The 26,911-nt window shown below is 41.3% G+C and overlaps 1 protein-coding gene across 2 annotated transcripts in view; it reads left to right on the top strand.

Annotated features, from left to right (window-relative positions):
• Window positions 1–26,911, top strand: part of CUNH10orf67 (chromosome unknown C10orf67 homolog) — a 204,254-nt gene that overhangs the window by 84,758 nt on the left and 92,585 nt on the right. The window contains exon 10 of one of the 2 annotated variants that reach the window (XM_073676506.1): window positions 11,607–11,909. The exons of the other annotated variant lie outside the window; for it this stretch is intronic. Within the exon in view, the coding sequence (XP_073532607.1) occupies window positions 11,607–11,909 (303 nt within the window). The remainder of the gene's footprint in view (window positions 1–11,606; window positions 11,910–26,911) is intronic. 2 annotated transcript variants of the gene reach the window in all.

Raw genomic sequence — 26,911 nt, 5'->3', positions numbered from 1 at the left:
CCATCGACCAGCCTTTCACATGCTCAAGACAAAACTTAAAGGGGTTGTTCAGTCTAAAATAAAAAGTCTGCAGTCATTCTGTGTGGTTGCAGACGTTTCAATCCCCCCCAGCGCATGCACTGTGCATTGCGAGGATCCTTCGGTTTCTGAGTCATGAATGCCGATGATGTATGCGACATGCATACCCCCAGGCAGAAGCCGTCAAGTGGGCACGGCCTTTCTCCATACAAGTACATGGAGCGAGGATGCGCCGTCTAGTACTGCTGCTGTTTGGTGAGTGTGGCCTCGTTCAATACACTTGTATGGAGCGAGGCCTCACCAACTAGGTAGCTTCTGTCCGGGAGTATGAATATCACATATATCACCACCGTTCCCGGCTCCGAAACCGGTGAATCCTCGCAGCACAATATGTGTGCGCTGGGGGATTCGAAAGTCTGCAGTTACACATAGTGACTACAGACTTTCTATTTTAGACCGGACAACCCCTTTAAGGCAGAAAGACCCACAAACAAGCAATAATTGAAGTCAGCTGGAGTAAAGGCCGGGCAAAGCATCTCAAAGGAAGAAACCCAGGGTTTGGTGATGTTCATGGCTTCCAGACTTCAGGTCGTCGTTGCCCTAAAATATTCTTTACAAAGTATTAAAAATTAACATTTTATTTATGATAAAGCTAATTTGTCCAATTACTTTTGAGCCCCTGAAATGAGGCGGCTTCGTAGAAAAATGGATGCATTTCCTAATCGTTTCACGGAATATTTTTGTTCAACCCCTTTAATTAAACCTGAAAGTCTACACTTCAATTTCATCTCACTTGTTTTATTTAAAATAAAAAATAGTGCCCTGCAGAGCTGAAATCACGAAGATTCAGTCACTGTCCAAATATTTCTGGACTTAACTATATATCCATGTTACAAAATTACTGTGTATGTTATTCTTGTACTGCGACGTCGCTTCATTATCTCTGTTATGGCATCACTGTGTGCATTTCTCCTGTACTGTGATATCATTGTGTGAATTACCTCCGTTACGGCATCACTGTGTGCGTTATTCTTGTATTCTAACAACACTTGTGTGGTTCATGATTCCATTTCTGTAACTTTATTGAGTTAACTTTGACATCATCGTCTGCATTACAAAAGACACATGGAGAGTAGATGATAATATTTATAAGTACTTCATGCTCTGAACTTGCTTCTGAAAATGACCATAGAGTAGGGGGATTTGCTATGAGGTCTCATGGAAACTTGTTGCCCCCCTGTGTTACACAATGTGATTCTCGATCGATAGTGACACATGTTGGATAATAAATGTAGACCAATTTTTGGAGCCAAAGTTTTCCACTGTGGCGCATCCTAGACCATGTCCCTTTCCATCTAAACCACCCCTCCTTGTTGTGTGAGTGTTCATGTGTGTTCCAATATTGTGGTTCAATTTGAGCCAAAGTGTAGGCTCATTTTGATTCATAAGGCAGCTTTATATTTTCCATTCACTAACATCAAGCAGAGATCTTAAACATGGTGAGGAATTTAGCCACTATATTAGGAAATTGTGTAATATTTTGGTTATATAATATTTTAGTTTTATTTACATAACATTAGAAAATCCCATAATTTGTCATTTACAATTTCATAATGAGTACTACACTTCTAGAAAACTTTCACATGTAAAAGAGAAGTGACAAAAGTTTTAATCGGTGGGGTCCCGGGTGCTGAATCTCTCACTGATCACTAAAATAGAAGAGCTGAAACACTCAGACAATTTCTGCAATGGACGCATGAGAGACAAGTTATTTTGTATTTTATTCCACTTTTGGTGATTTTTAGGCTTTTTTTTATTCTTTTTTCCTGCACCAGTCAATAAGAATGGACTGGGTTTGCTTTTCCCAATGTTTTAGATTCATTTATGACTTGAGGCTTTTTCAAAAGTTACAAATCCATTGCATAATGTTACCTCACTGTCGGTGTGGCATAACTAAGTTTGAAAAGATTCCAAAATTAATATTTGCCTCATGTATGATAAAAGTGTTTTATATTATTATAAAGTTTAATATTGAAAAAAATACTGTACATCCAGATCAGGTATTTAAAAGTCAAATGCTTTTCCCCCTATTCTGAAATTATTTTTTTTTACATATATATTTTTAGAATTTATGTATAAAAACGTAATTTTTTTGGGAACTTGCATTGTATGTATATATATATATATATATATATATATATATATATATATATATATATATACTGTTTATATGTATGTATATACAGTACAGACCAAAAGTTTGGACACACCTTCTCATTATAAGATTTTTCTGTATTATCATGACTATGAAAATTGTACATTCACACTGAAGGCATCAAAACTATGAATTAACACATGTGGAATTATATACTTAACAAAAAAGTGTGAAACAACAGAAAATATGTCTTATATTCTAGGTTCTTCAAAGTAGCCACCTTTTGCTTTGATGACTGCTTTGCACACTCTTGGCATTCTCTTGATGAGCTTCAAGAGATAGTCACTGGAAATGGTCTTCCAACAATCTTGAAGGAGTTCCCAGAGATGCTTAGCACTTGTTGGCCCTTTTGCCTTCACTATGCGGTCCAGCTCACCCCAAACCATCTCGATTGGGTTCAGGTCTGGTGACTGTGGAGGCCAGGTCATCTAGCGTAGCACTCCATCACTCTCCTCCTGGGTCAAATAGCCCTTACACAGCCTGGAGGTGTGTTTGGGGTCATTGTCCTGTTGAAAAATAAATGATGGTCTAACTAAAGGCAAACCGGATGGAATAGCATGCCGCTGCAAGATGCTGTGGTTGCCATGCTGGTTCAGTATGCCTTCAATTTTGAATAAATCCCCAACAGTGTCACCAGCAAAGCACCCCCACACCATCACACCTCCTCCTCCATGCTTCACGGTGGGAACCAGGTATGTAGAGTCCATCTGTTCACCTTTTCTGCATCGCACAAAGACACGATGGTTGGAACCAAAGATCTCAAATTTGGACTCATCAGATCAAAGCACAGATTTCCACTGGTCTAATGTCCATTCCTTGTGTTCTTTAGCCCAAACTTGTTTCTTCTGCTTGTTGCCTGTCCTTAGCAGTGGTTTCCTAGCAGCTATTTTACCATGAAGGCCTGCTGCACAAAGTCTCCTCTTAACAGTTGTTGTAGAGATGTGTCTGCTGCTAGAACTCTGTGTGGCATTGACCTGGTCTCTAATCTGAGCTGCTGTTAACCTGCGATTTCTGAGGCTGGTGACTCGGATAAACTTATCCTCAGAAGCAGAGGTGACTCTTGGTCTTCCTTTCCTGGGGCGGTCCTCATGTGAGCCAGTTTCTTTGTAGCGCTTGATGGTTTTGCAACTGCACTTGGGGACACTTTCAAAGTTTGCCCAATTTTTCGGACTGACTGACCTTCATCTCTTAAGTAATGATGGCCACTCATTTTTCTTTACTTAGCTGCTTTTTTCTTGCCATAATACAAATTCTAACAGTCTATTCAGTAGGACTATCAGCTGTGTATCCACCTGACTTCCGCACAACACAACTGATGGTCCCAACCCCATTTATAAGGCAAGAAATCCCACTTATTAAACCTGACAGGGCACACCTGTGAAGTGAAAACCATTTCCGGTGACTACCTCTTGAAGCTCATGAAGAGAATGCCAAGAGTGTGCAAAGCAGTCATCAAAGCAAAAGGTGGCTACTTTGAAGAACCTAGAATATAAGACATATTTTCAGTTGTTTCACACCTTTTTGTTAAGTATATAATTCCACATGTGTTAATTCATAGTTTTGATGCCTTCAGTGTGAATGTACAATTTTCAAAGTCATGAAAATACAGAAAAATCTTTAAATAAGAAGGTGTGTCCAAACTTTTGATCTGTATATATATATATATATATATATATATATATATATATATACTGCTCAAAAAAATAAAGGGAACACTCAAATAACACATCCAAGATCTGAATGAATGAATGAAATATTCTCATTGTATACTTTGTTCTGTACAAAGTTGAATGTGCTGACAACAAAATCACACAAAGATCATCAAGGGAAATCAAATTTATTAACCAATGGAGGCTTGGATTTGGAGTCACCCGCAAAATTAAAGTGGAAAAACACACTACAGGCTGATCCAACTTTGATGTAATGTCCTTAAAACAAGTCAAAATGAGGCTCAGTATTGTGTGTGGCCTCCACGTGCCTGTATGACCTCCCTACAATGCTTGGGCATGCTCCTGATGAGGTTGCGGATGGTCTCCTGTGGGATCTCCTCCCAGACCAGGACTAAAGCATCCGCCAACTCCTGGACAGTCTGTGGTGCAATGTGACTTTGGTGGATGGAGTGAGACATGATGTCCCAGATGTGCTCAATCGGATTCAGGTCTGGGGAACGCACGGGCCAGTTCATAGCTTCAATGCCTTCATCTTGTAGGAACTGCTGACACACTCCAGCCACATGAGGTCTGGCATTGTCCTGCATTAGGAGGAACCCAGGGCCAACCACACCAGCATATGGTCTCACAAGGGGTCTGAGGATCTCATCTCGGTACCTAATGGCAGTCAGGCTACCTCTGGCGAGCACATGGAGGGCTGTGCGGCCCTCAAAAAAAATGCCACCCCACACCATTACTGACCCACTGCCAAACTGGTCATGCTGAAGGATGTTGCAGGCAGCAGATAGCTCTCCACGGTGTCTCCAGACTCTGTCACGTCTGTCACATGTGCACAGTGTGATCCTGCTTTCATCTGTGAAGAGCACAGGGCGCCAGTGGTGACTTTGCAAATCCTGGTGTTCTGTGGCAAATGCCAAGCGTTTTGCACGGTGTTGGGCTGTGAAGACAACCCCCATCTGTGGACGTCGAGCCCTCATATCACCCTCATGGAGTCCGTTTCTAACCGTTTGTGCAGACATATGCACATTTGTGGCCTGCTGGAGGTCATTTTGCAGGGCTCTGTCAGTGCTCCTCCTTTTCCTCCTTGCACAAAGGCGGGGGTAGTGGTCCTGCTGCTGGGTTGTTGCCCTCCTACGGCCCCCTCCACGTCTCCTGGGGTACTGGCCTGTCTCCTGGTAGCGCCTCCAGCCTCTGGACACTACGCTGACAGACACAGCAAACCTTCTTGCCACAGCTCGCATTGATGTGTCATCCTGGATGAGCTGCACTACCTAAGCAACTTCTGCGGGTTGTAGAGTCTGTCTCATGCTACCACGAGTGTGAAAGCACAACCAACATTCAAAAGTGACCAAAACATCAGCCAGAAAGCATTGGTACTGAGATGTGGTCTGTGGTCCCCACCTGCAGAACCACTCCTTTACTGAGGGTGTCTTGATAATTGCCAATAATTTCCATCTATTGTCTATTCCATTTGTACAACAGCATGTGAAATTGATTGTCAATCAGTGTTGCTTCCTCCTAAGTGGACAGTTTGATTTCACAGAAGTTTGATTTACTTGGAGTTATATTCTGTTGTTTAAGTGTTCCCTTTATTGTTATTGAGCTGTGTATATATATATATATATATATATATATATATATATATATGTATATGTATATATATATATATATATACAGTACAGACCAAAAGTTTGGACAGACCTACTCATTTAAAGATTTTTCTGTATTTTCATGACTATGAAAATTTTACCTTCACACTGAAGGCATCAAAACTATGAATTAACACATGTGGAATTATATACTTAACAAAAAAGTGTGAAACAACTGAAAATATGTCTTATATTCTAAGTTCTTCAAAGTAGCCACCTTTTGCTTTGATGACTGCTTTGCACACTCTTGGCATTCTCTTGATGAGCTTCAAGAGGTAGTCACCGGAAATGGTTTTCACTTCACAGGTGTGCCCTGTCAGGTTTAATAAGTGGGATTTCTTGCCTTATAAGTGGGATTGGGACCATCAGTTGTGTTGTGCACAAGTCTGGTGGATACACAGCTGATAGTCCTACTGAATAGACTGTTAGCTGCTTTTTTCTTGCCATAATACAAATTCTAAGTAAAGAAAAACGAGTGGCCATCATTACTTTAAGAAGTGAAGGTCAGTCAGTGCGAAAAATTGAGAAAACTTTGAAAGTGTTCCCAAGTGCAGTTGCAAAAACCATCAAGCGCTACAAAGAAACTGGCTCACATGAGGACCGCCCGAGGAAAGGAAGACCAAGAGTCACCTCTGCTTCTGAAGATAAGTTTATCTGAGTCACCAGCCTCAGAAATCGCAGGTTAACAGCAGCTCAGATTAGAGACCAGGTCAATGCCACACTGAGTTCTAGTAGCAGACACATCTCTTCAACAACTGTTAAGAGGAGACTTTGTGCAGCAGGCCTTCATGGTAAAATAGCTGCTAGGAAACCACTGCTAAGGACAGGCAACAAGCAGAAGAGACTTGTTTGGGCTGAAGAACACAAGGAATGGACATTAGACCAGTGGAAATCTGTGCTTTGGTCTAATGAGTCCAAATTTGAGATCTTTGGTTCCAACCACCGTGTCTTTGTGCGACGCAGAAAAGGTCAACGGATGGACTCTACATGCCTGGTTCCCACCGTGAAGCATGGAGGAGGAGGTGTGATGGTGTGGGGGTGCTTTGCTGGTGACACTGTTGGGGATTTATTCAAAATTGAGTGCATACCGAACCAGCATGGCTACCACAGCATCTTGCAGCGGCATGCTATTCCATCCGGTTTGCGTTTAGTTGGACCATCATTTATTTTTCAACAGAACAATGACCCCAGACACACCTCCAGGCTGTGTAAGGGCTATTTGACCAAGAAGGAGAGTGATGGGGTGCTACGCCAGATGACCTGGTCTCTACAGTCACCAGACCTGAACCCAATCGAGATGGTTTGGGGTGAGCTGGACCGCAGAGTGAAGGCAAAAGGGCCAACCAGTACTAAGCATCTCTGGGAACTCCTTCAAGATTGTTGGAAGACCATTTCCGGTGACTACCTCTTGAAGCTCATCAAGAGAATGCCAAGAATGTGCAAAGCAGTCATCAAAGCAAAAGGTGGCTACTTTGAAGAACCTAGAATATAAGACATATTTTCAGTTGTTTCAAACTTTTTTGTTAAGTATATAAATCCACATGTGTTAATTCATAGCTTTGATGCCTTCAGTGTGAATGTACAATTTTCATAGTCATGAAAATACAGAAAAATCTTTAAATGAGAAGGTGTGTCCAAACTTTTGGTCTATACTGTATGTCACCCAAAATAGTTAATAAATAACATTTTCCACATGTCTACTTTATGTCAGCACAATTTTTGAAACATAATTTTTTTTTGTTAGGAAGTTAGAAGAGTTAACAGCGATTTCTTATTTTCCAACAAAATTTACAAAACCATTTTTTTAGGGGCCACATCACATTTGAATTTACTTTGAGGGGTGTATATATGGCAGAAAATGTCGCAGAGTGCATCTTCTTACAGTCACCACTGTACTTTCAAGAGCTTCAATCAGCAAGATATCTTGAGTAAACAGTATTTACTTCATACTGGATAAACATGAGATACAATTCAGTGTCACACAGTCCGTGTGCTGCTGACATAACACATTCAGGAAAAAAAAAAACACAGGAAGTAAAAACAACCAACAATTGAGAGCTTTCCTCCCCTGTTACAGCAAGCATATAACTTTACACACTATCGCCATCTGTTGTCTGGTTAGTATAAAGTCCTCCTTTCACTTATAATAAGTTTTAATCTGTTGCATATGCCAACACCCTTTCTCAACAGTAAGGACTTATTCAATCAAACCCAACATTTTTATTAGTCTCTGGTGTTTATCAGCATTCAACGCCTTCGTGAAGATGTCTGCTGTCATTTCTTCAGTAGGACCATACTCTAGCTTCAAGACTCCTTGTTCCTGATGATCTCTCAAGAAATGATATTTCACATCGATATGCTTGGTTCTTGGATTGACTCTTTCAATTTGAGCAAGAACAAGACATCCTTGATTGTCCTCTTTCAGTTTTGTTGGTTCCAACTGTGGTTGTCCTAATTCTGTGAACAATTGTCTTAACCACAGTACTTCTTGACTCGCATGTGCTGCGGCAACATATTCTGCTTATGTTGAAGACAGTGTCACAATTGACTGTTTCTTACTTGTCCAACTTATTGGTCCACCTGAGAGAAAAAAAAAATATGTCCACTGGTAGATCTTCTGTCAGTTGGATCTCCAGCCCAATCTGCATCAACATATCCTGTTAAAATGCAATTATCACTTGTGGGTAATTTCAGCTTAACATTGCTAGTTCCTTTCAAATAACGCATTACTCTCTTCACGGCATTCCAGTCAGCTTTATTTGGTTTTGATACCTTTCTACTCAGGATTCCTACTGCTGCTGCGATGTCTGGTCCTGTAACGGTCGCTAGATACAGTAGTTTTCCTATTGCTGTTCTGTATTCTTCATTATTTGGTAGAATATTTTTTTCACTGTTCATCTCTTTGAGATAATTAGTTTCCATTGGAGACTTTACTGTTTTTGCATCCTTTAATCCAAATTTTTCTGTTATGTCTTGAATCATGTGATTTTGATTCAGTAGGAAACTTCCATCTTCTTCTCTTTCTACCTATATTCCTAGGTACTGTTTTACATTGCCCAAGTCTTTGATTTCGAAATGTTGCTTCAGGATTTTTAGAATGTTTTCTTTATCCCTTTCTTGTTTAAAACAAATCAAAATGTCGTCTACATATATGAGTACATAAATCCATCTATTAATCAGCCTTTTTGTGTACAAGCATGGATCAGCTTTGCTTCTTTGAAATTTTTCATTTGTAAGTACTTCCGTGATTTTGTCATTCCACGCTTTAGCTGCTTGCTTTAAACCATATATGCTTTTCTGTAGTTTGCAAACTTTGTTTGGATTTCTTTCATCTTTGAATCCTGGAGGTTGTTCCATGTAAATGTCTTCTGTTAAATCTCCATTCAGAAAAGCTGTCTTTACATCCAGATGTCTCAGTTCCATCTGTTTCATTGCTGCAATTGTAAGTAAAGTTCTTATTGTAGTGTGTTTGACAACTGTAGCAAATGTCTCATCATAGTCTTCTCCATATTTTTGATGATACCCTTTAGCTACGAGTCTTGCTCGGTATCTTTCAGCTGTGCCATCTGTTTGGTATTTTACTTTAAAAATCCATTTACATCCTATGGCTTTTCTAACTTCTGGCAAATCTGTTAGTGTCCATGTATTTGAATCATGCATGGATTTAATTTCTGTTTCTGTTGCTTCTATCCATTTATTAGCTTCTTCTTCAGGAAGTTTAGATATGTCTTCCCAAGAGGTAGGCTCATAGATTTTTCTTATGCTTGGCTTGTCTTGTATGGGCGGCACGGTGGCGCAGTGGTTAGCACTGCAGCCTTGCAGCGCTGGGGTCCGAACTTGTTTGAACAATTTAGCATACCTTGTCCGATACCTTCTGCGGTTATTTTGCTTCCATCTACAAGATAAATGGCTTCTTTCTTATCTAAATCAAGATCAGTAAAGAAATTCTTGTCACTTGTCATATGACTCGTTGCTCCTGAATCAATAAACCAACCAAGTGATGATTTCTTGTCTGTTACTTTAAATGTGCCATTCCAATTATTCTCACATGAATCGGAAATTGTGTTTTTTACTTTCTGTGTATGCTTTTTATGTTGTAATTTTTGTTGTTCTGCTTTCCATATGGTACAGTCTTTCTTTAAATGACCTTTTTTATTACATCTGAAGCATTCTCTTGTCTCTTTATTATAGGGTTTTTTAAATTCTGTAGCTTTAAGAGCGTTTTCACTGTCCTTTTCAGTAGAAGAATCATTTCTTTGTTCTCTTCTTCTCTGATATTCATCTATTAGTCTTGTTTTCACAAAATCTAATGTAATATCAGTTTCTGGTCTCGTCTCAAGGGCATTTATCAAGGCTGCTACATGACTATCTTTAATGTCCAATATATGTCCCATATGTCCAATAGATCTTAGCTGTGATATCACTTCCATCATTGAGAATATGTGCTTCTGCATGTCGTCATTTGCACTCAATCTCATACTGTAAAGCTTTCTTAATAAAAATAACTTGTGATTCAAGCTAGGTCTTTCTTAATTCTTCCCACATTCCTTTAGCTGTTTCTTCATTTCTTATATGTATTAATTGAGCATCATCCACTAATAAGCTAATGGTGGCTCTCGCTTGTCTATTCTTCTTATCCCATGTCTGATTATCTTGATCTGGTCTTTCTGTAACAATTACTTCCCATAAATCATCCTTAGATAACAACATCTCTACTTTGAATTTCCATAACTGATAATTTTCACTATTCAGTTTAGCCACTGTGAATTTCAGTTCTGTGTTACTCATCATCTTTATATAGTCTTACTTGTTTAGAGAGTTGTACTGAAGATATTCTCCTGTTTTTTTCTTCTTGCTGATAGTTCCTGTATGTCCTGTTGAATTCTCTGTAATTACATCCAGCTCCTGGGATCATGAATTCCTCTGTCACTCTGTATCGGGATTTATTTCCTTCTGTTTACAGAGCTTATCTGTGTGCTCCGTTATCTGGGGTTATAAACCAGGATCCTCTTGTAGTGCGGGCCAGTAGTGTCTGGGCTTTAGTGTCTGGGTTCCGGCCTGGGTTGCCTTGGCCCATAACCTGTCGCAGAGTGCATCTTCTTACAGTCACCACTGTACTTACAAGAGCTTCAATCAGCAAGATATCTTGAGTACGGAAAGGACACCATTGTAGGCATTTACTACAGGCCACCTGGGCAAGCTGAAGATATGGATGAACTCTTTATGTATCAAATGACCAAGTTCTCCAAAAAATATGACGTAGTGGTCATGGGAGATTTCAACTATCCAGACATTTGTTGGGAATCTCTCTCAAGTAAAACTAACAGGTCAAGCAAATTCTTATCCTCTCTTGCTGACAACTTTATCTTCCAAAAGGTAGGGGAGAAAACAAGGGGATCTGCTACTTTGGATCTAATCCTTATAAACAGGGAGGAAATGGTTGAGGAGGTAAAGGTGGCTGGGACCCTAGGAGGCAGCGATCATGCTATTATAGAATTTTGGATAACTAGAGGAGGAAGACATGTGAAGACTCAAACTTCAAGGTTAGATTTTAGAAAGGCAGATTTTAAGAGACTCAGAAAGAGAATAGGAGGGATCCAATGGCTGGATGTCCTTAAGGACAAAAATGTCCAGGAAGGATGGGAAATTTTTAAAAATGAGATTCTCAAAGCACAATCGTTAACAATCCCGAAAAGTAGGAAGAATGGGAAGCATTTAAGGAAACCAGGATGGATGAACACAGAACTTAAACACATGCTAAAAAGAAAGAAAGAAATGTTTATTAAATGGAAAGAGGGAGGCATATCTAAAGAAGATTATAATGCAGTCTGCAGATCCTGCAGGGCACGTATCAGGTTAGCTAAAGCTGACAATGAATTAAGGCTTGCAAGAGATGTCAAAAGCAATAAAAAAGGATTTTGGGGGTATGTCAAAAGTAAAAGAAAAGTCAAAGATGCTATAGGATTATTACAGGATGAAAATGGAGAAATGGTAAGAGAGGATGTTGAGAAGGCCGAACTTTTTAATTCCTATTTTGCATCTGTTTTCTCTCAGAAAGAAAATGTAACATCAACTGATCTTCACTGTCCTTTTAAAGGAATAGAGGAATCCAAGTTATCTGTAAACCGAAAGATTGTGAGGGAATATTTAGCTAACATAAATGAGTTCAAGTCTCCAGGTCCAGATGAATTACACCCCAGAGTACTGAAGGAGATCGGAGAAGAAATTTTAGAACCACTCTCCATAATCTTTGAAAATTCTTGGAGAACAGGAGAAGTCCCAGAAGACTGGAGAAGAGCAAATGTTGTTCCTATCTTCAAAAAGGGGAAGAAGGTGGACCCAGGGAACTATAGGCCGGTGAGTCTGACTTCTATACCAGGAAAGATCTTTGAACAAATTATTAAACAACATGTATGTAAGTACATGGATAAGAATGAAGTGATTAACCAGAGTCAGCATGGGTTTGTAACTAACAAGTCATGTCAGACTAACTTAATTTCCTTCTATGACAGAATCACTGACTGGGTGGATCAGGGAAATGCTGTAGATATAGTATATCTTGACTTCAGCAAAGCATTTGACAAAGTATCTCACACCATCCTTATTGAAAAAATGACCAAGTATGCAATGGACCAGGCAACTGTTAGGTGGATTCATAACTGGCTTAGTGATCGGACTCAAAGGGTGGTTGTAAATGGCTTCACATCCAGCTGGATGAATGTCTCAAGTGGGGTACCACAGGGCTCCGTCCTGGGACCTGTATTGTTCAACATCTTTATCAATGATTTAGATGAAGGAATTGAGGGTAAGCTGATTAAATTTGCTGATGACACAAAGCTAGGAGGGATAGCTAATACTAGAGAAGAGAGAGAGAGGATTCAAAAAGACCTAAATAAACTGGAGCAGTGGGCAGCAACCAACAGAATGGTTTTTAACAGGGAAAAATGCAAAGTACTACATCTGGGCAATAAAAATGAAAAAAGCATATACAGAATGGGAGGAATAGAGCTAAGCAACAGTACATGTGAAAAAGACTTAGGTATACTAATAGATCATAGACTGAACATGAGTCAACAGTGTGATGCAGCAGCAAAAAAGGCAAATACAATTCTGGGATGTATTAACAGAAGCATACAGTCTAGATCACGTGAAGTCATTATCGGTCTTTACTCCTCTTTGGTCAGACCTCATCTGGAATACTGTGTACAGTTTTGGGCACCACATTTTAAAAAAGACATAGACAAACTGGAGCAAGTTCAGAGAAGAGCGACCAGAATGGTGACTGGTCTGCAAACCATGTCCTATGAGGAACGGTTGCAGGATTTGGGAATGTTTAGCTTGCAAAAAAGAAGACTGAGAGGAGACTTAATAGCTGTCTACAAATATGTCAAGGGCTGTCACATTGTAGAAGGATCATCTTTATTCTCATTTGCACAAGGAAAGACTAGAAGCAATGGGATGAAACTAAATGGGAGGAGACACAGATTAGATATTAGAAAAAACTTTTTGACAGTTAGGGTGATTAATGATTGGAACAGGCTGCCACGAGAGGTGGTGAGTTCCCCTTCAATGGACGTCTTCAAACAGAGGCTGGACAGACATCTGTCTGAGATGATCTAGTGAATCCTGCTTTGAGCAGGGGGTTGGACCAGATGACCCAGGAGGTCCCTTCCAACTCTACCATTCTATGATTCTATGAGTAAACAGTATTTACTTCATACTGGATAAACATGAGATACAAATCAGTGTCACACAGTCCGTGTGCTGCTTACATAACACATTCTGGAAAAAAAAAACACACAGGAAGTAAAAACAACCAACAATTGAGAGCTTTCCTCCCCTATTACAGCAAGCATATAACTTTACACACTATCGCCATCTGGTTAGTATAAAGTCCTCCTTTCACTTATAATAAGTTCTAATCTGTTGCATATGCCAACAGAAAATACCCAAAAATGAGACCTTTCTAAAAACTTCATACCTCGATGTGCTCAAAACCACATTCAAAAAGTTTATAAACCGTTCAGGTGCTTCACAGAAATTAATCGAATGTGGAAGGGAAAAAATGAACATTTACCTTTTTTTCCCAAAGAATTTTACTTTACCAACATTTTTATTTTCACAAGGTTAACAGGAGAAAATGGACCCCAAAATTTATTGTGCAGTTTCTTCTGAGTAAGCCGATACCCCATATGTGGGGGAAAACCACAGTTTTGGCGCACGGCCGGGCTTGGAAGGGAAGGAGCACCATTTGACTTTTTGAATGTAAAATTTGCTGGAATAATTAGTGGACATCATGTCGCGTTTGGAGAGCCCCTGATGTGCCTAAACAGTGGAAACACCCCACAACTGATGAATCCCCAGGTGCTTCATAGAAGTTTATAACATTGAGCCGTGAAAATGAAAAAAAAAATAACTTTTTTCCCACAAAAAAAAATTATAGCCCCAATTTTTTTATTTTACAAGGGTAACAGGAGAAAATGGACCCCAAAATGTGTTGTGCAATTGCTCCTGAGTACGCAGATACCCCATATGTGGGGGAAAACTACTGTTTGGGCGCATGGCAGGGCTTTGAAAGGAATGAGTGACTTTTGGAACGCAGACTTTGATGGAATGTTTTGATGAAGTGGGTGTCATATCCATTTGGAGAGCCCCTGATGTGCCTAAACAGTGGAAAACCCCCACAAGTAACCCCATTTTGGAAACTAGATCTCTCAAGGAATTTATCTAGATGTGTGGTGAGCACCTTGAACCCACAGGTGCTTCACAGAATTTTATAAATTGAAAATTAAAAAATTATATATTTTTCCCACAAAAATGTATTTAGCCCCAAATTTTTTCATTTTTACAAGGATAGCAGGAGAAAATGAACCCCAAAATTTGAAGGGAAGAATCGCTATATTGGAATTCAGATTTTGCTGGACTGCTTTGAGGGGGCCATATCACATTGCTAAAGCCCCTGAGGTGCCAGAACAGCAGAACCCCCCCCCAAAAGAGACCCCATTTTATAAACTACACCTTTCAATTAATTCTTCTAGGGGTGCAGTGATCACACCACATGTGCCTCACATAATTTTGTACCATTGGGCCGTGAAGAAAAAAATAATTACATTTTTACCAACAAAATTTTGTTTTTGCCCCCAGATTTTACATTTTCACACTGGAAAATGGGTAAATATGGTACCAAAATCTGTCCCACAATTTCTGCTGAATGTGAAAATACCCTATATGTGGCTGTACAGTACTGCTTAGCCCCACAACGAGACTCGGGGGGGACGGAGCGCTGTTTGCCTCCTAGAGTGCAGATTTCCTAGAATAGTATGCAGACTCCATATACAGAGCCCCTAAGTGCTAGAAGAGCAGAATCCCCCCTCAAGTGACCCTATTTTGAAAATTATACTTCTTTGGGAATTTATCTACAGGTGTAGTGACAATTTTGTCTCCATGTGTGTTTTCCAGAAACAAGTAGCAGTGGATGTTGCTGAGTTAAAATTTTAACTTGCCATTGTAGTGACCAGTATGTTGTAGTGACCAGTATGTTGTAGTGACCAATACATTGTTCTTGTTAGAACCTTGCTGTTAGGTTTTTTTTCCTTTGCTGGTCACATGACCTTGTTGGCCTATTTAATCCTGCTCCGCCCTTCTGGCTTTGCTGGACTTCATTGTATATCTACTTTCTAGCTAGCCTGTGCTCTGTATCTAGCTCTGTTAGTTTGCTTGGTCTACGGACCTCTATGTTCTATCTATTTTGTTTGTTCGTCTGTCTGCTACTATTTCTGTTAGGAGGTGTCCCATATTCCTCCCAGTCCTTAGTACTTGTAGGGATTCCCTCCCCACATCTATAGGTCTCCGTTCAGACTAGATTAGGACTTTAGCAGGTCTGATCGCAGGATCAGGTTCCCTGTTACATCGTAGGGATTCAGCTGAGTCCTATAGTAGGGACAGATCTCCTCTCTTTCCTTAGCTTTGGTAGCAGAACATAACAGTAAGTCCAGCCTGCAAATTCTCTAAGGAAAGATTTTTTTTTTTTTTTTTTTGTTCCATCATGGTGTCGGTTCAGGATTTGGCTAAACACCTGCAGGGACTCTCTCTGGAAGTGGCCGAGCTCCGTCAGCACGTGAGTAACTGTCCTGGAGCATATTTCTTGGAGCCTAAGGTATGTTTGCCGGATTTATTTTTTGGTGAACATCGAGAATTTTTTTCATTTAAAAATGCTTGCTTATTGTATTTTCGTTTGAGACCCAAGTCCTCTGGGGATGAATCCCAGCGCGTAGGGTTCATAATGTCACTTTTGCGCAAAGAGCCTCAGGAGTGGGCCTTTTCTTTGCAACCTAGTGATACATGCTTCAGATCAGTGGATAGTTTTTTTTCTGCTTTAGGATTATTATATGATGATCCTGACCGTGTGGCATCAGCTGAGACTGAGTTGAGACGTTTAAAACAAGGATCAGGTAATGTGGAAAAATATTGTACTCATTTTCGTCGTTGGTCCACTCAAACAGGGTGGAACGATTCTGCTCTGAAAAGTCTATTTCTTGCTGGGCTCAGTGAAAGGGTTAAAGACCTGCTAATTGCTTATCCTACACCTGAAGATTTGCAACAGGCTATGCAATTAGCTATACGGGTGGATAGAAGACTGCGTGCTAGGGTTAATGAGAGCAAATCCTCTGCTATGTCAGTTTCTGGTTATGATAATGTGTGTACTAACAGTGGTGAACCGATGGAGAGTGGATCGGTGGCACCTCGCTCTCAAGAAAAAGACCGTCGTTTTTCGGAAGGCTTGTGTTTCTATTGCGGAAAATCTGGTCATTTGATTAAAGGCTGAGAGCTTCGTATGAAGAAAGAAAAAAAAATGGTCAGTCACGCCCGTATTGCCTGTTTAAATTCCAAGGGTTTATTTTTAGCTGCTTCCACGATTGCTCAGGAAAAATTAATGGAATTTCGGGTGTTTGTTGATTGCGGGTCTACACTGAATGTAATTGATGGGGGATTCGTGGAAAAACTCAATTTAAAACCTGAACCTTTATCATCCCCCATTGCTGTGGTTTCTGTGGATGGCTCCCCTTTGAAGAATATTACTCTCAAGGTCAGTGAATTTCCTCTCACTATTAATGGTGTTCACCATGAGAAATTGGATTTGGTAGTGTTGAATAACTTGCCTTCTCCAGTAATATTGGGTTTGCCCTGGTTAAAATTTCACAATCCTGTACTGGATTGGTCTACCAGTGAAATTAAATCCTGGAGCCATAAATGTTATGACAAGTGTTGTAACGGGCGTATTGCAGCTTTGGATAGGGGAGAATTGCCTGTTCCTATTCAGGATTTTTGGAGAGTTTTTTCTGAGAAAGAATCGCAGGTTTTGCCTCCCCATAGAGACTATGATTGTTCTATTGAATTTGTCCCTGGAGCGATTCTTCCTAAAAGTCGTTTATTTAACCTTACTATTCCTGAGAGGAAGGCTTTGGAGGAATACATACAGACAAGTTTGGCCGCCGGTCACATTAGGCCCTCTAAGTCTCCTGTGGCGGTTGGATTTTTTTTTGTAAAAAAAAAGGACGGCGGTTTACGTCCTTGTCTGGATTTTCGTGAGATTAACAAAATTACGGTACGCAATCCTTATCCACTGCCATTGATTCCTGATCTGTTTAACCAGTTATTGGGGGCCAAGTGGTTCTCTAAAATTGACCTTAAGGGGGCATACAATCTGTTGCGCATGAAGGAGGGTGATGAATGGAAGACTGCTTTTAACACTCCTGTGGGTCATTTTGAGAATCTGGTTATGCCTTTTGGTCTTACTAATGCTCCTGCATTTTTTCAGAATCTGATTAATGACATCCTTAGACCTTTGATCGGTAAAAATGTGGTTGTGTATTTGGATGACATTTTGATTTATTCGCCAGATCTGGAGTCTCATTGGCGGAGCGTGCGTGAGGTATTACAGTTATTAATGGACAATTCGCTTTTTGCTAAGCTGGAGAAATGTGAGTTCGCTGTACAGAGAATTAGTTTTTTGGGCTACATTATCTCCAGCAAAGGTTTTGAGATGGATCCGGTTAAGGTTCAGGCTGTGCAGGAATGGCCTAGGCCTATTGGTTTGAAATCGATACAGAGGTTTTTGGGTTTCGCCAATTACTATAGAAAATTCATAAAAAAATTTTCTAGTATTGTCAAACCTCTGACTGATCTCACCAGGAAAGGTGCTGATGCGGTTCAGTGGTCTTCTGAGGCCATTGAAGCTTTTGTGTATCTCAAGGAGAGGTTCACCTCTGCTCCCATCCTTATGCAGCCTGATGTTACTAGGCCGTTTTTGGTTGAGGTTGATGCTTCCTCTGTGGGGGTTGGCGCAGTATTGTCTCAGGATAACGGGGATGGATTACATCCCTGTGCCTTTTTTTCAAAAAAATTTTCGGAGACTGAATTGAATTACGATATTGGTAATCGAGAATTATTGGCTATTAAACTCGCATTTGAACACTGGCGCCACTTCTTGGAAGGTGCGGAATTTCCCGTTCAGGTTCTTACGGATCATAAAAATCTGATATATCTTGATGCTGCCAAGCGCCTGAATGCCCGTCAGGCTAGGTGGGCACTGTTTTTCTCGCGGTTTAATTTCTCCGTTACTTACATCCCTGGTACTAAGAATGTTAAGGCGGATGCCTTGTCTCGCAGTTTTTCTCCCATAGTCGGTGCTGAGAAAGAGGAAAACATTTTACAAGAAGGTGTTGTGATAGCTGCTTTAGACTCTGTTTTGGAAGATGAGATTCTTAAAGCTCAGGAGAATGCCCCATCTAACACTCCTCATGGGAGGTTGTTTGTGCCTGGGACCTTTAGGAGAGATTTGTTTGTTGAGTGTCACGAATCTCGGTTGGCAGGTCATCCCGGAATCTCTGAGACCAAGAGACTGGTGGGTCGCAGTTTTTGGTGGCCTGGATGGCAGAAGGAAGTCATTAAGTGGGTGCGCCAATGTACTATATGTGCTAGATCTAAGTCCTCACATACTCCTGCTGCGGGGTTACTTTGTCCTTTGGAGGTCCCCAGTGCTCCTTGGACACATTTGGCTATGGACTTTATAACTGACCTTCCCCCCTCTGAGGGTTTTACTGTCATCTGGGTGGTCGTGGACCGTTTTAGCAAGATGTGTCACTTGGTTCCCTTCGTCAAACTGCCCTGCGCTAAAACTCTCGCTAAGGCCTTTGTCAAGGAAATTGTCAGACTTCATGGCGTTCCTACTGACATTGTTTCTGATAGGGGTCCTCAGTTTGTGGCTCGTTTTTGGCGTGCCTTTTGTGACAGGTTGGGAATTCATTTGTCGTTTTCGTCCGGATATCATCCTGAATCTAATGGCCAGACAGAAAGGAAAAACCAGGATGTTGAGCAGTTCTTGCGTTGTTTTGTGGCAGACAATCAAGAGGGGTGGTCTGAGTTTCTGCCACTTGCCGAATTTGCTCTGAACAATCATACATCTTCTTCTGCTGGTTGTTCGCCTTTTTTTTGTTGTTCTGGGAGACATCCGTCGTTTGGGTCGTTCTCCAAGTTGGGATCTGCCGTGCCTGAGGAGGAGAATTTTTCCGGTGATTTGGAAAGAGTTTGGACGGATGTGCGTGGTAATCTTCAGGAGGCCAACAGAAAATCTAAAGACTACTTTGATAGGAAACGACAGGAGGTTTTGTTCGCTGTTGGTGACATGGTTTGGTTGTCCTCTAGGAATCTGCGGTTGAGGATTCCTTCTAAGAAATTGGGTCCCAAGTTTGTAGGGCCCTTTAAGGTGCTTCAGGTTGTCAACCAATCTGCTGTTAGGTTGGAGGTTCCTACCTCCTGGAGAATTAATCCGGTCTTTCATGTCTCTCTGTTAAAAAAAGCTGTTGTGTCGGATGGTGACGCCTCTGCCTCTGTTCCTCCGGTGGTGGAGGACGGGGAATATGAAATTTCTCGCATCCTTGACTCTAGACGGTATAGAGGTAGTTTGCAGTATCTTGTGGCCTGGAAAGGTTTCGGACCCGAGGATAACTCTTGGGTGAGGTCAGATGATGTTTCCGCGTCCAGACTTATCAGAGCGTTTCACAGGAGATTTCCTGATAAGCCTGGTCCTAGGGGATCCGGAGGATCCTCTTAGAAGGGGGGGTACTGTTAGAACCTTGCTGTTAGGTTTTTTTTCCTTTGCTGGTCACATGACCTTGTTGGCCTATTTAATCCTGCTCCGCCCTTCTGGCTTTGCTGGACTTCATTGTATATCTACTTTCTAGCTAGCCTGTGCTCTGTATCTAGCTCTGTTAGTTTGCTTGGTCTACGGACCTCTATGTTCTATCTATTTTGTTTGTTCGTCTGTCTGCTACTATTTCTGTTAGGAGGTGTCCCATATTCCTCCCAGTCCTTAGTACTTGTTGGGATTCCCTCCCCACATCTATAGGTCTCCGTTCAGACTAGATTAGGACTTTAGCAGGTCTGATCGCAGGATCAGGTTCCCTGTTACATCGTAGGGATTCAGCTGAGTCCTATAGTAGGGACAGATCTCCTCTCTTTCCTTAGCTTTGGTAGCAGAACATAACAGTTCTCAGCTCATGCTTCTGGAGACACACACCGGTAAATTAGCCAGGCTCTCTTCGTTACAGAAACGCCAAACGTGTGGACGTCAACTTCGGTTTAGGCACAGTGTGGTTTTCAGAAGGGAGCGGATATTTGAATTTGGGAGCGCAGAATTTGCTGAATTTCTTTTGGGCGCAAGGAGCCATTTCTCTTTTTCAGAGCATTTGTGCTACCAGTAACGTGGAAGCCGCCTATATTTCCATTAACAAATGACTGACCTAAGTGGCGACTTGTTTTTTTTGTGGATTGATTTGAAGCTTTTATTGGGAATATTTTACATAACAATTGGGATCACATTTATCTGGTGCTCTACGCTGAGGACTTATATCTGGGTTTCCATCTAAATCTCCAAGTGACTTGATTCAGGTGAAACCCCCGAGGGATCCATTCACTATAAAGAAGGCAGCAGAGTTACTCTGGACTCCATCTGGCCTCTGTTCAGCAGTGTCCTTCTTTTCAGAAGTGCACAAAACTGTGGCCGATGGTACTTTTATGCACGCCTAAAAAGACGGACACTGCTGGATCTCAGGTCAGATGGCGTCCAAAGTGCATCCATCTGCCTCATTATAGGAAATCTTCTGCCGGTGGTTTTGTCTGAATCACTTAGTTCAGAGTTTTACATGGAAACCCTGGTGTAAGCGCTCAGCGTAGAGCACTGGATAAATGTGAGTTGAACCTTACTGCGATCTTAGGGAGACAGAATGAACAAATCAAGAGTAGGTGAAGAATTGGTTTTATATATTTTTTACTCTGTTCCTCGAGCAGTATAAGTGATTAGATGACTTTATTCTTCGGTTCGATGCAATTACAGCAATACCAGATTTATATTGAGTTTTTTCTGCTTGACTGCAGTCTCACACTAAAAGATGCTTTTTATTGCAAAAACTAGTTCTTGCATCGCCATATTTTGAGAGCTATAATTTTTCCATATTTCTGCCAATAGACAGAATGTGACAGCTTTTTTTTTGCGGGACAAGGTGACATTTTTATTGGTACCATTTTCGGGCACATGACAGTTTTTGATTGCTTTCTATTTCGATTTTGGGAAGGCAGAATGAACAAAAACCAGCAATTCAGGAATTTTTTTTAGTTGTTTTTTTATGCCATTCTTTGTGTGATAAAATTGATAAGGCAGGTTTCTTTGGATCAGTATGATTAAAGCGATACCACATTTATATAGTTTTTTTTTGTATTTTTGCGCTTCTACATAATAAAAACAATTTTATAGAATAAATAATTATTTTGCATCCCTTTATTCTGAGACTTACAACTTTTTTATTTTTCCGCTAATGGAGCTATATGGTGGCTTGTTTTTTGCGGGACAAGATGATGTTTTCAACTATAACTTTTTATGTACATTCGTCTTTTTGATTGCGTTTTATTCTACTTTTTGTTCGGCGGTATGACGATAAACCATCGTTTTTCGCCTCGTTTTTTGTTTTTCACGGTGTTCACTGAAGAGGTTATCTAGTATGCCATTTTTATAGGGCGGGTCATACCAGACACGGCAATACCAAATGTGTACCTTATTTTGTTTGTTTTTAATTTATTTATGAGTACAATATATTTTATTTATTTTTTTATTGTTTTGTGATTTTAAAAAATATATATTTTTACAATTTGTTTTTTACTTAGTCCCACTATGGGACTTTCACTCTTAGCACTCTGATTGCAGTTATAAGGCATAGCAATGCAGGAGCATTTCTATGCCTTATAACTGTCAGTCATGCACTGACACAAGTTAGTTAGATCATGCTAGAGCTTGGTGACCCGGATGTCGTCATGACGACATCGGGTTACCATGGCAACAATTGGGCCCCCGCGATGACGTTGCAGGGGCGCTGACCGGAGAGCACAGTGGGCTCCCTCCCTCTGCCTGCCTTCTAAATGCTGCGATTGCCGCATTTAGAGGGTTAAACTGCCAGGAGCAGTGCAGCCACTGCTCCTGGCAGTGAGTGCCGGTTGTCAGTTGTCAGAATCAGCTGACTCCCGATGGCAATCTCGCGCACAGTCCCTGTGTGCGCAAAATCACCCTGTCGTACCCAGTTTGTACAAGGTCGGTAACTACTTACCGACCATGACGTACTGGGTAGGTCTAAGGTCGTGAAAGGGTTAAAGAGAACATCTCTTGCCAACTCCTCTTATACCACTGTAGGGCATTTAATCCAGTCCCTCGATTGTTTACTGAATTTAGCCATAGCTCCCCATTTAATGTAAACCTTTTTTCCATTAAAATTCTATGGTTCAGGCATCCGATCACCTCTTCTATCCTGGGAGGACCTCTAGCCAGCCAATGTTTGGCAATTTATTTCCTGCTTTGGTAAAGTATCTTCGATATGGCCAACTGAACTGGATCCAATCCCCCAACCTCCCCCACTAGGCCGTGAACACAGGATTTAGAGTTGAGCGGAACTTGAATGTGACAAATTCTCATAATCAATTTTTCCACATTATACCATAGCTCAGACAACTGGGAACAAGAGCAAGACATATGTAATAAGTCTGCTCCCTCCTCCCTACACCGTGAACAACGATCGTCTAACCCGAGGCCCCTTTTGCATACACTTTTGGGAGTCATAGAATAATAGAATGTTAGAGTTGGAAGGGACCTCCTGGGTCATCAGGTCCAACCCCCTGCTCAATGCAGGATTCACTAAACCATCTCAGACAGATGTCTGTCCAGCCTCTGTTTGAAGACTTCCATTGAAGGAGACCTCACCACCTCTCGTGGCCGCCTGTTCCACTCATTGATCACCCTCACTGTCAAAAAGTTTTCTCTAAGATCTAATCTGTATCTTCTCCCTTTCAGTTTCATTCCATTGCTTCTCGTGTTTCCATCTGCATTTGAGAATAAGGATGATCCCTCTACACTGTCCCTTCAGATATTTGTAGACAGTATGGTAGATTGTCTCACTTGGTTGCACATAGAGGCAGACACACCAAATGCTCTAAAAGGCTGGGAATTTATCCTGTGACCTCCTCGCTCTCTACAGGTGTTTAATCATCCTATCGCTAAATATGGGTGATTAACCCCTCATTACTTTGTGTGCTGGGACATTTTTATTATGTTTATATTACTGGAGCTAACAATCTCAGTGCTACATATCTCCCCTCTAGTACTTTGCTAGTGACTTTGTCACAACAGCTATTAAGTCTCCTCTTGGCCTTCTTTTTTGCAAGCTAAACATTCCCAGATTTTTTAACTGTTCCTCGTAGGACATAGTTTGCAGACCGGTCACCATCCTGGTAGCTTTTCTCTGATCTTGCTCCAGGTTTTCCATGTCTATTTTTAAAATGTGGTGCCCAGAACTGGACACAGTATTCTAGATGAGGTCTGACCAAGGAGGAGTAGAGGGGGATAATTACTTCACGTGATCTAGACTCTATGCTCTTTAAGGAAACCTGTCAGCAAGATTTTGCTAAGTAAACTACAGGCATTGTCATGTTGGGCCTGTTGCACTGATTAAAATGATACCTGAGGTGAAGAAATCCATCTTGTGGTTCTTGTGTAATCAGTGTTTGCAGTTTTGAGTAAATGATATGCTTGTGCTCCGGGGCGGGACTGTAGGCAGGGTCTTTCCTTGGTGCTCTTGGCCATATCACCAAGATAAAACCTGCCCACTGGCCCTCCCCGAAACACAAGTATGTTCCTTATCGTAGAGACAGCCAGACAGAGAGACAGACAGCCCTAGAGAGACAGACATCCATAAACAGCCAGAGAGAGACAGCTAGCCAGATAGAGAGACAGCCAGCCAGAGAGAGAGAGACAACCAGAGAGAGAGAAACAACCACAGAGAGAAACAGCCAGAGAGAGAGAGACAGCCTGTCAGAGAGAGAGGGAGCCAGAGAGAGAGAGAGCCAACCAGAGAGACAGAGACAGCCAGCCAGAGAGAGATAGCCAACAAGAGAGAGAGGGGCAGAGAGACAGACAGAGAGACTGTGGCTGGATGTCTCTTTCTGTCTGTCTCTGGCTGGCTGTCTCTCTATCTCTGGCTGTCTCTCTCTGGCTGGCTGTCGCTCTCTCTGGCTGGCTCGCTCTCTCTCTGTCTGGCTGTCTCTCTCCCTCTCTGGCTGACTGTCTCTCTCCTTCTATGGATGGCTGTCTCTCTCCCTCTTCGGCTAGCTAGTGAGAGCGAGACAGCCAGAGAGAGGCAGAGAGAGACAGAGAGACTGTGGCTGGCTGTCTCTCTCTGGCTGGCTTGCTGTCTCTCTCTGGCTGGCTTGCTGTCTCTCTTTGGCTGGCTGGATTTCTCTCTCTGGCTCTCTCTCTCTGGCTGGCTGTCTCTCTCCATCTCTGGTTGGCTGTCTCTCTCCATCTCTGGCCGGGTCTCTCTCTCTCTCTGGTTGGCTGTCTCTCTCTGGCTGGCTGTCTCCCTCTCTGTCTGGCTGTCTCTCTCTCTTGCTGGCTGTCTCTCTCTGGCTGGCTGTCTCTCTCTGGCTTTCTCTCTCTCTGGATGGCTGTTTCTTTGTGGCTTGCTGTCTCTTTCTCTGGCTGGGTCTCTCTCTGGCTGGGTCATTATCTGGCTGGCTGTCTCTCTCTCTGGATGGCTGTCTCTCTCTCGGGGAGCGCAGCACTTGGTCACGCCCGGCTGCAGCCGGAACTTGACATGACATCAGCGGATGCCAGAGCCGGCTGCAGCCGGGGGTCACGTGATGCCTGTGAGCGGCCAGTGATAGCGCCACTCACAGGCAATAAATAACAAGCAATGTTTAAATACATTGGGGCATTTTTTATAGTAGTGGACAACATCTAACTCAAAATAGTGTGGGATGAAATAAATCAATAAACCTATAACTATGCGAAGATACAGTAAGCCTATAGCTATGCAAGTATACTAAGAAGCATGTATTGCATGTCAATATATGTTAGGTCATAAAACCATGAAGAAAAACCTGAAAAATTCTTGTTTTCCAACAATAATGCGTACATCAAAAATATTCAATGGATGGGACTTTATATAGATGATTTATTGTTTGTTTGGAAGGGCTCTAAGGATGAAGCTTTAGGATTTGTGCAATACATCTTAATGACAATAATTTCAATTTAAAATTCACTTATTGCTTCCAGAATCCATTAATTGTCTAGATATTAATCTAACATGCAATGCACAAACAAAAGCAGTAACAATCTCTATATCACAAGCCTAATCGTGCCATTCTGCTCATACAATCAGAAATATCCGTACACATATATAAGAACGAATCGAAAATAGTATTGTCTAAACTAAAAAACGGGGTTATCCAGAATGGTCTCTTAATAGAACATGTAATAAGGTGCACCGAATACCAAGAGAAAAATTATTATTAGAGCATAAGAAAAAGAACAGAGATATTGATAAGTCTCATAAACATATAACCTTCTCCACACAGTATAGTCCGCAGTACCATCAAATTGTTTCTATTATTAAAAATACCTACTGCTGTTAAATTTCGATGTGTTCTTACTGTATGTGAGGTCTTCAGGGAGGGACAGATCAGATTTGTAGCCAGATGAGCTCGCACATTGCAAACAATTCTATCCCCCAGCCTTTTATCTATGGACAATAAAAAATTTAAAGACACATGGCTGCATTTAAAAGGTTTTTATAAATGCAATCACACACAATGCATCTCCTGCAAGCATGTTAAAAAATGCAGCAATTCTACATCTTATGCAACGGGTCATGTTTTCCCCCCATAAAAAACTTTCTAAACTAATACTGCGGGTGTTATTTATATCATAGAAGGCACACAGTGCAAGGTACAATATGTAGGGTGCATTATAGGCTCCTTAAAAAATCAAATATGCAGACATATTTCTGATGTGAAGAGCACCACTGCTGTTAACATCTCTGCAGCTTCCAAACGTTTTTGTGATGTGCACCATGGGGATGTTTCTACATTGTCTTTCTATGGTATAGAAAAAGTCTACAAACCCATAAGAAATGGAGAACTCAAAAGAAAAATACAGAGAATCCTTTTGGATCTTTAAATTGCTGACAAAGATACCACTAGGACTTAACATTAGATAAGATGTTGTTTTACAATATATTTAATATGTGTATGCTTTCTAATACTATCTTTTGGTGATCTGTGTATTTGGTAAGTGATGGGATTGGCCATTTTGGTCATTTGTTTTTTTTTTGCTTCTCCTTTTCAAACTAACCTGCACAGCACTTAATGAGAGACCATGATTAAGGCGTGACTGCCGAAACATGTTGGTCCTGTTTACATCCGTGGCCTGTCTTTATGTATGCACCTTTTTAACTTAAGAATAAATGTGAAGTTTTAACAATAGAAAAGGACTTATATTTCGCTGGAAATCTTTTTTCCAATTTGTATGCATATCAGCCCACCCCAGGACTTTTCCGTGCAATTGACCATATGTCACGGGTGTGTCAGAGGTGACAGACAGTTGCCCTGGAGTTGGTTGCAGGAGATCTCTGCGTTTGGCATTACAGACATCTTCTTAGAGGCTGGCCGTCTCTAGGACCCAGCGGCTACCTCCCTCTGGCTAATTAGCTCCCTGGCCTGAATTTTAATAAAACCTGGTGTGTCTGAGAGGGAGGTGTCGGCCATATTCATTACTACTTGTGAGGCTTTAGCAAGAGCAGTACTTCGTCCTCTCTGGAGTTTGAGGCCGTGTGCCCATTTGGCTGGAGTCGTCTAAAGTTAAGCAATCCCCCCCTGTTTGTCTACCCTTGTTTTCTATAGAGTTTAGTGGAGATCGACTAGTACTCATCTCCTCCCTTCCCTAGCCTTAGCCATATGCCAGGGAAAGTCAGGGCGAGGCACGC

The sequence above is a fragment of the Phyllobates terribilis genome, unplaced genomic scaffold (genome assembly GCF_046119375.1).
Source record: "Phyllobates terribilis strain yellow unplaced genomic scaffold, ASM4611937v1 Scaffold_4__5_contigs__length_816908805, whole genome shotgun sequence".
NCBI lineage: Eukaryota > Metazoa > Chordata > Amphibia > Anura > Dendrobatidae > Phyllobates > Phyllobates terribilis.
The sequence above is the reverse complement of the archived record's forward strand: the minus strand, read 5'-3'. Positions and strand labels throughout refer to the sequence as shown.